This window comes from Candoia aspera, chromosome 13 (genome assembly GCF_035149785.1).
Source record: "Candoia aspera isolate rCanAsp1 chromosome 13, rCanAsp1.hap2, whole genome shotgun sequence".
NCBI lineage: Eukaryota > Metazoa > Chordata > Lepidosauria > Squamata > Boidae > Candoia > Candoia aspera.
The window spans coordinates 17,195,387-17,209,166 of NC_086165.1; the positions used below are offsets into that span (position 1 = coordinate 17,195,387).

At 41.8% G+C, this 13,780-nt stretch overlaps 1 protein-coding gene across 1 annotated transcript in view; it reads right to left on the reverse strand.

Moving 5' to 3' along the window:
• IGDCC4 (immunoglobulin superfamily DCC subclass member 4) overlaps nucleotides 1-13,780 on the reverse strand; it is an 86,305-nt gene that overhangs the window by 44,851 nt on the left and 27,674 nt on the right. Inside the window, exons 2-5 of the mRNA XM_063313841.1 lie at nucleotides 8,496-8,619; nucleotides 8,012-8,262; nucleotides 2,983-3,124; nucleotides 2,141-2,274 (exon numbers count right to left, since the gene is read on the reverse strand). Coding sequence (XP_063169911.1) covers nucleotides 2,141-2,274; nucleotides 2,983-3,124; nucleotides 8,012-8,262; nucleotides 8,496-8,619 — 651 coding nt within the window. The remainder of the gene's footprint in view (nucleotides 1-2,140; nucleotides 2,275-2,982; nucleotides 3,125-8,011; nucleotides 8,263-8,495; nucleotides 8,620-13,780) is intronic.

Genomic DNA, 13,780 nt, shown 5'->3' on the forward strand with positions numbered 1-13,780 from the left:
ACCCTGAAATGCAGCTATGGGAAAACATTAAGTGTGCCTCAGTAAAGGCATTCTTTTTAAAAAAAATAGTAATACTTTTATATTGTTGTAAAACTTACATAATGCATTATATTGTCTTGATGCAGTGGTATCTGCAGTGTTGATGAAAGATTATTAACACTCTAATGTTTGAATAACTTAGACCATTAAGGACTTCAAAAAAGAAAGAAATGTTATATCAATATTAATTATGATTTAAAATGTCAATGTTGATGAGCGAAAGATTATTTGGCTTTTTCACCCAGAATTGAATATGTCATTAAAGAACTGCTGCAGATTGCTTCAAAATATCTGTTGTACAATAAATAAACAGATTCCTTAGTATTAAGGTCTCCACTGTATTGTTACCTAATGCTGTTTGTGTATATTGAAAAGGGAAAAAAGAAGATAAACAAAGCAAATTTGACAATGATTAAAATACTTGAAAAGAAAGAAAAGAAGAAAAAAAAAGAAGAAAAAGACCATTCAGTTTCTAGTTTCCCCCTTCTGTTGCTTCTGCTAATTTACAATTATATAAAGGCAGCCTTGATCGTGACGCAGGAGATGTATCAAGATGCATAAAATAGGCATGGCACAGAAAAAGTGGGCAAGGAGAATTTTTTTCCCATTTCTAAAAAGCATTAGGACCAACGAAGCTGACTAGAAGGTTTAGCAAGGATATTTTTCCCTCTTTAAACAAAAGTGAGCATACAGTATCTCCGCATATCCTTAACCTGAGGAACTCAGTACAACAAGATATATTGATAACCACTGACTTGGATGACTGTAAGAAGACAGGTTGGTTGAGGGTTATTGGTCTTGAAGACTCAGTGTTATTCCCAGATTGGGGGAAGAGGGAAATCAGCTTAAATCACTGCATTTTCTCTCCCATCCTCACCCAGGAGAGTAGCTCATCTCTGCCCAGCCCATAACCCTTCCTTCAGAAGTTCAGGAATAGAAGAGGCCAATACAAAGGAAAACCTGTTTTTTTTTGCTTCTGACTAATAACTAGATATAATGGACAGGGGTGTTCATGAAGGGGAAGGTAAAAAATTTAAAAGTCAAGATGGCATGAGGCACACGTTAAAAAGAAGCAGGCAGACCATGGGGTCATAACTGCTGCCTTAACGTTTTTGACACAGCCTCCTGCTGAATGTCTCTGCTAATGCTCAGTCATAATCTCAATGCAGATCTATTTGCTCACGTAATTCCTAGGACTCTGATCACAGGAACGGATGAACAAACTCCAAAAGCTACTGCATGGCTTTGCAATGGCCCTGAGAGATAAACCCTTTGCCCCGTATCAAGTGTGTGTGCTAGAATTTGCCAGTGCTCCCTTCTTATTTGTTTCCATTGCTTTACCCAAAACGTCTTGGCACAAGGACCCTTCCCCTTCCCATCTCTTTTGCTTCCCTGATAAAATGTCACGTGCACACATGATAAATCAAACCATGATCCTATATACAATTTCCATAGCATTTTAGAGCGGGGGGAGGGGGAGGGGGACCCCTCAGACTCTCTAGGATCCCATTTGCACCCGTCTCAGCACCCAGAAGTTACGTTGCTCAAACTCAGTGCCAAAATGGCCAAATCTTGGTGGTGGCATTTAGGGCTGGTTTCCAGGATCTGGGGAGAGTTTTATGGTAGAATTGGTGGCGTCTTGCTTGCCAGGTATCTCCTACTCCTATTCCCACCTTTAACTCCTCCCCTGAAATGTCACATGCCTCCCAGTGATGTCACTGCTTCACCAGTTGGTGTCCTGTAGGTATCAAGAAGATTTCAGCCTTTCATAGGCTGCTTGCTCTTGCTTCAGAACAGGGTTTCTCAGCCTTGGCAAGTTTAAGATGGGTGGACTTCAACTTCAAGGCTGGCTGGGGAATTCTGGAAGTTGAAGTCCACCCATCTTAAACTTGCCAAGGCTGAGAAACCCTGTTTTAGAATATCTGAAAGCCCTTCCATTAAGTTACTTCAAAACCCCTTGCAATAATTTTGCCAGAATTATTATATCAGTGCAACAGATGGAAGCAACTGAGATTGAAAGAGAGGAACACGTCCACTTTGGGCCTTTAGAGATACTGTAGCCTTTAGTAATCAGCACCCCACCCCCATTTTTAAAATGTACCTTTCAAGAGAGTGAGGGGAGCACCAGAGCTGTAGCGTCTTCCTGCTCCATTAGTCGCCATGCAACGGTAGATGCCAACATCGCTCTCCTTGACGTCAGTGATCTGAAGGACACCGTTTGGGAGAACAATGAACCTATGAAACCAAGGATGAAGAGGAAAGGTTGATTCCTATACTGGATCAAATCAAAATATCCCTCTAAGACTCCCTTAGAGCTACAGGTAGTCCTTGCTTAACAACCATTCTTTTAGTGATGGTTCAGACTTACAACAGTGCTGAAAAAAACAATTTACAACCAGTTCTCGCACTTATGACCATTTCAGTGTCCCTGTGGTCATGTATTATGATTTGGGTACTTGGCAAACCAGTTCTCATTTATGATTGTCACAGCGTCACGTGGTCACGTGATTGCCATTTTCAACCTTCCTGGCTGGCTTCTGGCAAGCAAAATCAATGGGGAGCCTCATCATTCGCTTAACAGCCACATGGTTTGCTTAACACCCATGGTGATTTGCTTAATGACCATTGCCAAAAAGGTCATAAAATCAGATTGGATTTGCTTAATGACCGCTTCACTTAGCAACTGAAATTCTTGTCCCAGTTGTGGTCATTAAGCGAGGACTACCTGTGGTCATACAGTACACACATTGGACCATTCTGACAATCCAGAGATACACCTGTCAGTTGACACAACTACATTCATGCATCAACTTTAGCCATAAACTACATCTTGCAAGCCACAACCAACGATGTGACGACTCCCAACCAAACCACCCTGTGGTGTTTGATGCAGTTGGTGAGCCCAGACTAGAAGCACAGGATTGCTATCCCAGCACAATTTACCTTGGTTCGGAAGACACAGCCACCTCGTCCTTCTGCCAAGTGATGGCTGGAGCAGGCAACCCTTTGATCCGACACTCAAAACGGGCCATGCCATTCTTTTCCACAAATTGGGATTCTGGATGTTGGGAAAATGGAGACAAGGCTGTGGTAGGAGGAGGCAGATCATCATTGATGAGAGATGGGAGAAAGGGGAGAGAAAGAAAGAGGGAGAGGTGAGTTCCTAGCAGAACAACCTGGCTTCAGACCGGGTCGACCTACTATTGATAACTGCTTTGCTTTGAACCATCTAATTACTCAATATGTCAGCAAAGGGAGGCCACTGTTTGCTGCCTTTACAGGCCTTAGTGCAGCATTTGACGCAGTTAACAGAGAAATATTATGGAGGAAATTGAAGGTTCTCAGTACGGAACTCAGACTGCTTGCATTGATCAAAGCCCTTTAAATAATACCTGCTCAAGGGAGTGGTTTGGGTTCAAGGGAGCCCTGACCATGAGGTTCAATACTTACAAAGGAGGAAGACGGGGGTCCATACTTGCCCCCCTGCTGTTTAATCTACAGATCAATGACTTGACAGGACAGGGGAAGGATCCTAAGTACACATGCCTAGGGTCTTCAGCATGCATTGCAACACTTTGTTCTATGCTGACAATATGATTTATTTTATTTTATTTTATTCTATTCATATAGCCCCATCTCACACAAGTGACTCTGGGTGGCTTACAACATTAAAAACAAACACCCCGCCCTTTTCAGAGCCCACTTTGATGCCCTCCCTTCAGCACTGCTGGCAGGAAGATTTCATGGGACTCCTTATTCACAGAGCCTTTGCCCTTATGGATCCAGGGACATAGTAACTCTTGCCCATGTCCTCATACAGTGTCCTTTTTACGATGCCACAAGATCTGATCTCCCCAATTATTTCTAAATTTGTGGGTCATACTGATAGCTTTTACATTTGTTTCTTTTTAAGGGATGTTGATTGGCCAGGTGGCCAAACATTTTCATCAAGCTATACAATTACGCAAAATTTTTAATTAGATAAATTGTTTTATTATTTTATTGTTTTCCTTTTTCCTGACAATGAATCATTGAATTAAACTATTTTCTTTTATTGTAAAGGCTGGTCAAAGACCTTAATAAAGTTATCATTATCATTATAACTTGGGGGTCCTCGTAACTTGGGGGTCCTCGTGGACTCATGGCTCCTGCTCAAAGAGCAGGTGGCAGCTGTGGCCAGAAGGGCCTTTGCACAGCTTCATGTTGTGCACCAGTTACGCCCTTTCCTGGATCGGGAGGCCCTTCGGACAGTCACTCATGCCCTTGTTATCTCCCATATAGACTATTGCAATGCGCTCTACATGGGGCTACCCTTGAAGAGTATCCGGAAGCTTCAGCTGGCCCAGAATGCAGCCGCACGGGCTATTTTTGTGCCCCTAGAAGGGCACATATAACACCGCTGCTGCGCGAGCTGCACTAGATACCAGTTTGCTTCCGGGTCCAATTCAAGGTGTTGGTTATCACCTTTAAAGCCCTACATGGCATGGGACCGGGTTACCTGAGGGATCGCCTCTTCCCCGCTTCATCAGCCTGTCCCACCCGGTCATGCAGAGAGGGCATGCTGCGGACCCCGTCTGTAAGAGAATTCCATCTGGCAGGGTCCAGGAGGCGGGCCTTCTCTGCAGTGGTGCCCGCCATCTGGAACATCCTTCCCCCGGAAGTGAGGTTAGCCCCTCCCTCCTGGACTTCCGGAGGGATTTGAAGACCTGGCTCTGCTATAGGGCTTGGGGCAGGGAGGAGAATCATCATACTTGGGGTTGGCTAGTGCCTTGAAGTGCCCCTCCTACGCAAGGACTGAATGAGACCATAGCCATCAGGATTTTATTATATTTGGTAGTTTTTAAAATTGTTTTAGTCTATATTTTATATTGGAATTGTATTGTATAGTTATTGTTTTATGCTGTAAACCGCCCAGAGTCCCTCTATTCGGAGGAGATGGGCGGTGACAAATCTGATAAACAAACAAATAAATAAATAAAAACTGTCACGCTGCCCTTCCAAAGGATGATTCTATTATCCTATTTGCTAGTAAGGTTGTGTAGGTGGTTAACAAGACTTGGCTCCTACTGTCATGATAAGTCTCTGATTATTAATAAATCAAGTAAACTAACCAATCAAATCACGGTGATCTTTGGAAAAAGACCTCACAGCCACAGAGGGCTATTAGATGGTGAGTTAACAGGGCAAGTTAACTCCTTATTTAGGAATGTCTTCTCCAGGACTGGGCTTGGCTCCCTCATCATTGGAGCTCATGCAGAGTGAGGGCATGTATGAATTCATTGTTAAAATTAGTAAATCACTCTTATCTAGGTTCCTTAGCCCCAATTATCAAGATGTATACAACCAAAGTTCTCGCTATGCTCTTGTATGGAGCTGAGGTTTGTACTTAAAATATGTACCATTACTAGAGCAGAAACAGTCAGAGCTTCTGAGGAGTATTGGGATAAAAGGACCACAGCCACTGCAGTTAGAGTTGAATTGGGAGTTTATACAATTTGTTCTTTGTCAAAAGTTAGGGCATATAATTACTGGTGGAGAATCAATTCCATGGAAAATTGTGTCTGATAGAACAAACTAAATCTCAGTTAGAGACCTCTTGGACTGTACAACTTACAAATTATATTAGGGGTTGTGGCCTCCAAGTTTCTTGCACAATTTTCTCTGGAAAACAAGCTACAAAGACTGCTGCACAAAGAATTTTGGATGTAGAAGCTCAGAGAGATATAGCTACCCTTAATAAAGCTGGTACACTGGAATGGATGAGCTACTTGCTACGAACACACCTTTCAAACTGGAAAATATCTCAATACAGAAATGCCCAAGCATCTCAGGGGGATATCCACTCAAGCAAGATTTGAGCAGCTGGACACAATAAGTAAATTGGGAAGATTTAACTAAGTTCCTTAACCACAAATATTCATGTATTTGTGTTGCTCCAAAGATAGAGGACATGTGCATATATTATCTGAATGCCAACTGTATAGTAAAGAGAGAGATTGGTATCTTGGACCACACATTAGACAAATGGCTCATTCATACATTAGAACAATTTACTTTGTGTGTGGTCAGAACCCAAATATTACATATAATATTGCCTTTTATCTGAGTAAGACAGAACAATTGAGAACTGCAAACATGGATCTGCTTGGGGTAAATTGTAGGGGTGATTCAGAAATATTTTCTTTTAGTTCTGCCTTTTATTCTTTTTGTTATATATGGTCTCACTATTGTCTTATATTTTGTCTTCTGAAATGTCCTTGTGGCTAATCAATCAATCAATCAATCAATCAATCTAATAATTTAGAAAGAAGGAAACATGAGTTCTTATCAGTTTCTTGTTTGGGTAACACATTCTCTGTAAATTGTGTAAAGCTCATGGGGTGCACTTGGGATGCTTTTTATGAAGAGCAAGAAAATAAAACAAAAATTCCAAGCAGGCGATTCACTTTACCATCTATGTTCACTTGGACAGAAGAAGCTATTACAGTACTTTTACTTTAAAACTAGCAGAGGGAGTATTGGGTTTCAGACAGGTTTCACTTCTTTGGCTGGCCATTTAACCTGTCAAACAAGATTTGCTAATGGAACAAATATCAATAAAATATGTTTTATGAACATGTTGCTTACAGACATAGATTGTGTATGACAATTACAGTGAAATGTGGTCAAGGTGTATTGAAACTATGGTGTAAACTTCATATATATTATATATCTTTTGTTTCTTCTTTTTGCTGCTGCTTTATTTTTTCCCCTTTGTTCTTAGTAATTAAAGTTTAAAAATAGGTTTAATGTACTCATTTTATTAGAACAACCAAGAATCTTAATAATCAACGTCAGGTTTGCGCCATATATTAATCACAAAAATGAACAATGTCTTGTAAAGCACTGGTATTAACTTGCCCAATTTCTTATTGAATTGAATTGGATGGATACTGTTAGGACAAGTTGAATTGTAGGTTTTCAAGGGGTCAATAACATCAAGACTGTAGACTACAGAGAGGCAGCTGGTGATTCTCCTCCAGATGTTGAACTACAATTCCCAGCAATCTCAGCCAGGATAGCCAAAGGAGCACTTCAGATTGCTCAGCCTTTGTTCCAGAATTCTAGAACACCTGGCTAGGAATTCTGGGAGATGCACAATCTCAGCTGCCATCCTGGCTTTTTTGATGCACATCACGACCTGCCTACAGCCCTGTCCCTCAGTGCCTGCTAGGTCCCCTGTCTCAGATGACTTGAAGTTTTTGCAAAATTCCATGTGTGCCCAACTCTTTTTGTTCCTAAGATGAAGGCAGCCTTGGATTAACCATTAAGCAACATAAGCACATGCTTAGGGCACCAAGGGAAGGGGGACACCACAGAGTTTCTTCCTCTAGCTATCATGCCCTCAGCTCTTTCACTGCCACCTTTGATTTTCGTTTTCAGCACTTATTGAGTCTTAATGTCTGGTCAGTTCAGCAATGGGAGGGCCAAGGGGCACCATTGTTGGGCTGTGTTTAAGGGATCAGTTGGCCTTAATTCAGTCCTCAGATGCATATTGGTTCAGAGTAAAGCCCCAGAATTCTCCAGCCCAAGTTAACTTATGTAGAGTTTGTATTTTTATGCATGAACTTCTATGTGGAAGGAAAAAGTCCTAACGCAAATAAGTGGAGATCTGCTTTCTAGGCTGGGGCATCTGCAAGTGGGGGATCAAAAACTGCAAGGCGATAGACACATACAAAAATGGGCGGGGCTTCAACTGCAGCACCATGGCAGCCATCTAGCCGATTTCGATCCCACTCTTGCAGATTCCCTTGTTTTAGGCACAAGGAAATTTGACCTAAAGCTCTTTTAACTGTTCTGATCTTTCTTTCAGATTACCTTGACATTCAGGTCTACATTATACCACAGTAAGGACTAGAAACATGCTTCATTTTCTTTTTAAAAGGAGACCCGAGGTTGAAGGGCTTCTGCAATTAATTGGACAAATACTCACTTGACTCTTGGAGCACCAGAGTTTGGCCAGTGACTGATCCAAAAGAGCCATGAGAGGTACACGAGTAATTTCCTTCCACACTGGACCCTCTTGAATGGTTGCCCTCTTTCAAAGCTCTGCCAGTTGATGTGATCAGCAAAGAACCATTGGGGAGGACATGGAGGTTGTCCTCTTCTCCCAGTGGATGCCCATTCTTCCTCCACGTAATGTTGGAAAACTGCTCGCCAGGTGGAAAGGAATGGAGACCTAGCCTTGGGAAGAGGAAAGGGAGTAAGGAACCCACAAGGAAAGAAAAGATTACTCCGTGCTGAGAACAAAGAAAGTGAGAGAAACAAGCTAAAGACAACCCTGCCTTGACTCTGCTTGGTATAAGACGGAGTAGAGAGAAACCTTGGCAGGCTTCCAAGATTCTGTTATTATACCCTATAACCATAAAGCAGGATTCCTGAAATCCTTGCAGTGCCTTTTTCCTGACCTGGCCTACCTCAAAGGGCTGACATCAGGAAACAGACTGCAGCTCAGCTCCAACATCTCATGGGGGTTCAGTGTCACTTGTCCAGTTCCAGAGACACAGCTCAAGTCCAAGGCTTGCACTCGAGATGGTTCTCCTGCAGAAAAATGAGACCCCCCCCAAATCATGTTAACCCATGGTTTGTTTAAGTACAATTTACTGAATCAGCCTGAATTGGCCAAGTTCTCACAGTGCATCAATCAAAATAAAGCAAGCCCGTTTCAACTCAGGGTGCTGGTTTAGCAAGGATCAAAGTGTCATCACTGAGTTTTTTTTGACAAGTAGTTAAATCTTTTCTTTGTAAATGAAAAAAAAGGTTATATTTATTGATATTTACTACATTAAAAATTAAAATTGACACATTCTCTGCCACTACTGCTTGTTATTCTTTGATGAGATTTTAATGTTGTATTATTTTCCAACATAGGCTGGCAAATAATGTTGATTTCAAGGACCCCTGAGAGGGTCTTGGCAGACCTCCAGGGATTGTCGGACCACACTTTGAGAAACACTGGTTTAAGGCATCTGTTTTGTTTCCTAAAATGCTCATCTGTCCCCATATCTGACCCATTAAGGTTCTGGACCTGTCCTCTTTGGATGCACCCTCCCAATATGCTACTCAAAGCTCACTGCAAACTGAAGCAGACAGAAGATGCACGTGACTGTCCTAAGATCAAGCTTGTGTATCCCTTTCCAGAGTGGCCATAGGTCAGCATCTCCTCCAAATATTTTGCATTATCTGTAGCTCATTCTCCAGGATGTTCTCTGGGCAGATGTGCTAGCAACAAACACCGAGCCACAACAGCCTCTCCTGTATACAAAGCCTTGGACACAGCCCTTTGCCACTCTGCCCTCAATCATTCTGTCACCAAGCCAGCTGAAATTTTCTTTCCTGGCTGTGTAACATTTTCTATCAGCCTGGGCGAGAAATGGTGTGGCTCGCTGCCCATGCTTTAATAGATTTTACAGCAATTCAAGCAGCCTATTAAACCTTTTGCTACCGACTGCTGATAAACGGGCCACGTTGGGGATGGGGGGGGGGAAGAAAGCAGGAAGGGAGTTAGCAAATACACTTTTGAGCTTGTAATTAACTGCACCAATGCCCAGAATTAACACAAGAGACACTGAAACCTTTAAAGAAATGCAAAGGAAGCTGGGAGGGGGGGAAAAACACATTATTGGCAAATAAAACGGTTAACTGCTCCATTAATTTAAAGTACTTGACTCTTTTGCCCGCACAATCTATCCTAGTGCTAATATTTTAGAGATAAGCACTGCTTGCTCTTTAACCCAGCAGCTACTTCTCACCTGGGCTACTACAGTTCTTTAATGCAAGGGCCTTGCTTCAATGCCATCACCCTTTTACGGTAGAGTTGGCCCAACACATTTCTATATTTTTTTCTCCAAGAGTTCTACATGGTTATTTTTCACACTGATCAAGAGGCACATGGCAGGAAAGAAGAAGAATTAGGCCAGTCCCTACTCTACCAGCCCAACACAAGGAATTCTATGCACTTGCCTTCATAGAATTCCTGGTCTCCTGTGGTGACCAGGATAGTTGTTCAATACAGTGCTGGAGTTATTTATTTACTGACTTTATTTTTATACTAACACACTCCCCAAAGAGTCTCCACCCTCTCAGCTCCTCACCCTACACTGTTGATTCCATTTACTGGAATGTCTCCCTCCAGGAATCCATGTTGGCTGACTCTGTTAAACAACTGGAGCTGCTTCACACAGTTTGGTCCTTTGCATTATGCTAACTAAAGTATGGTTTGTTTTAAAGCATGGTTTGTGGCTGAACCAACCCCAGTCACCTGTTCACATCTTATACCCAAAGGCATGGTTTACAAACCACAATTGTTACCAATTATCATCACCATGATTTGTTGAAAAAGCTACTGGCCTGGTTCACACAGCATGCAAAGACCAAAGGTGGTTAGTTTGGTTTGGCATGTTGAATGAATCCAGCCACTGTAGTTCATCAGCCATGGTTAATAAGTTTGCATATCATGTGAAACCAACCAATGCAGCAGTGGATTCTTGCATGGAGCAGGGGTTGGGCTAAATGATCTCCAAAGTCACTTCCAACCCTTGCATTGTAAGATTGATTGACTGGTTGATTACTGTTGTTAAATCTGTAAGCCACTGTTAAGCAAGCAGCAGCTTAGCATAATTTGTGAATCTAGTTATAGTGCCCCAGTTCATATATAATCTTAAAGCATACACCATAAGTGATAAACCAGAATGAGTACATCCATAGAATGTGCTCAGTCAATGTTATAGAAACCACAGAATCACTTACTCCGGGGTAGGTTAAGTAACCATCTATCTAACCCAAAATAGTTCTCCAAGAATTTTTTAACTGATGCAACTTGAGATGCAACTGATGAAACTCAAGACCAAACCTTGCCCTTTGAACAAGTGGACAAACCAGCCATCAATAGACACATAGAAATAAACCACATTTAGACACCATTCAAAAGAAACAATAAAAAAGCTAAGAAGGAAAGAAAAAGACCAAGACACATCCTCGCCAGCACCCAGATATGCAGGGATTAACACCAGACCAACAATCAAGCATAGAACAGCCTAATCAAGGAACTACCAAGGAGAAAACCACACCCACACCAACACTGGCAGGGCAAGTCACTGTATATAAACGGGGAGCAAACCCCACCCTCCCTTGCCCTGACGATGTTGCCTAGTTGGGTAATGAAATGTCTGCAAGTAAACAACCAAGCTCAGAGAGTCTTTTTTTAATTTAGATATGGTATTCAGGTGTTTTTCCAGAAAAGAATCACATAAACTGCATCTGCTGTTCCTAATTTGCAAAACTTCAGCAACTGGTTCCTAGTTGTTCAACAGGAACCATGACAATAACCCAAAAGACTACAAACTTAGGCACATATATTTGCTCAACTCACAGCAAGCAGAATAACTCTGAGCCTCAGTTTTCCCAACTGTAAAATGGGACTTTATATTTAAAAATGTGGAGCGACACTACTTGCCTGTTTTTTTTAACATTTCTAGTTAACCCACCACTAGTCAGGTCCTAACTGCTTATTTTTTATCATCCAATTTGTACCTTATTCTCTAGAAAGATTTTCCTGAAAATCATTTACAGCATATTAAAAAGCAAATACAATCTATTACTCTCTCACTCGGCCTCAGGGCATCTCGCCTGTAAAATACGTATATTTAATAAGTTTGCCTTTCACAATTTTTGTGCAACTTTGTACTGAAAACTCCAAATGATGATTCCTCAGTGTGGATGGGGCATAAAGAAACTAGCAGGAAATTAATCCCTTTACACCACTGTTGCCCTCTTTAATTCTCATCTCAATACTCTTTCACTATTTTGCAAGATTTATCTGTTCTCCAGAAACTCAAGGAGCTCTGCTTTCATTTCATCTCGACAACAACAACATTGCGAGGTTAGGAGGAGAGAAAGCCCAGCGACCTTCTATGGCTGAAGCTGGATTTGAACGTGGGCCATCACCACTCCACCACATTGCCTTTTGACAAGGATTTGCAGTTCCTTAGCTTTTAATGAAATTTGATTAAAATCTTCAAGAGTGACATCTCTCAGCACTGGTGTCTATGCACAGGAAAAAATTTTCTTATGTGGAATAAAAGAGGACACAGTTCTCGGTCATGATTGGGAATGAACACAGACATAGCCAGTCCTAAAAGGAGCATTTCCCTTACAAAGAGGCAGCTGATAAGAGGAGTAAATAAAACTTTGCTCCTCAGAGTGTAGAGCAGACAGACTACTCTTCCATGCATAACAAAATAATAATTCCATCTAGAGATGTATATTTTCTGTGCTAACATGCAAAAGGCCCTGAACCTCTAGAAGAATAAATTGTGATGGATTCATTTAACTTCTACATGAATCATTTTGCATTTCTACTCGTTATTATGAATGAAAGGCGGTGATGCAGAATAGTGCATGAGACCCTTCTTCATGGAAAGATCTCAGTTCTGAAACTTTGCCAGGGCTCTGTTCAACTACATTCAGGCACATCTTTCTACCCATAAAGTACCAAGTTTGTTAATGTTTCCTACTACAGATTAAGGTTGCTGTGGTAACTAATCATTTTGGCCAGGTGAAGAGGTTGAATTTAATTGTCTCCTTTTCACGTGTTAATGGTTGTATCACCTGGGGGGAGAAACTTGCCCGGACTTGTTTTAGTTTGTTTCCTTCTGTGCAGACATGTAGAGAGTCAAGCTGCTCTCACTGAGAGCCCAAGACTTTTAAATATGTTTTGCTTTCTGTAAATAAATTATTTTTATAGAAATGCCTGGTGTGTGTCTTTTCTGGTCTCTCCTGGGCCAAAGGCTTTCCCAGCAATCTGCCAACAAAGTTGTCACTTCTATGTTCGAGAAGGGAAAAATTATTAAATGGTTTGAAAGTAAACATATAAACTGTAGCTAATTTTAATTACATTTCTGTCTGTGTGAGTGTCCATGCATTTATATTCAGGCAGTCCTCATTTACTAACTGCCTTGTTCAGTGACCGTTTGAAGTTATGACAGTGCTGTCCCTCAGTGATTGCCATTACAGTCAGTACATATTGTCCTGTGCCTGACTTGTTATCCTTTTTCCCCCCTCTTGCAAAGCAGAGAGATTGGAGAGGAAGGGACAGGCACACAATGGGGAATACCAATCAAAAGCAATTCAATGGCACCAGCAGCTGCTAGTGTGCTATGCAAGCAGCCCTGTCTATTACTATTGCGTGCCAGCTTGCTCTCTTGTAATCCCTTCCTCTCCAATATCACTGCTCTGAGAGGAGCAAATTCTGTAGGTGATCTCTTCTTGCCTGATCTGTCCCCCCACACAGAGCAGAGAGATTGGAGAGGAAGGGATTACAAGAGAGTAAGCAGGCACACAATGGGGAATACATATCAAAAGCAATGCACTGGTGCCAGCAGCTGCTAGCATGCTATGCAAACAGCCCAGTGTATTCCCCATTGTGTGTCTGCTAACTCTCTTGTAATCCCTTTCTCTCCAATGAATGTAAACACAAACATTAATTCCCTTCTTGCTAATTATCCCAACACTGGAGTGAGCATTCCCAAGGTCGGGGGAGTGATTAGGAGGCAAACAAAAGCTGAAGGTGTGAAACTGATTAGTCTTGTCAGTTTTGAGCTGGAAAGCCCAGTCATGTGATTTCTTACTTAGTGACCGCTTTGCTTAGTGACAGAGTTGCCAGTACCAATTGTGGTTGTTAAATGAGGACTACCTACATTAT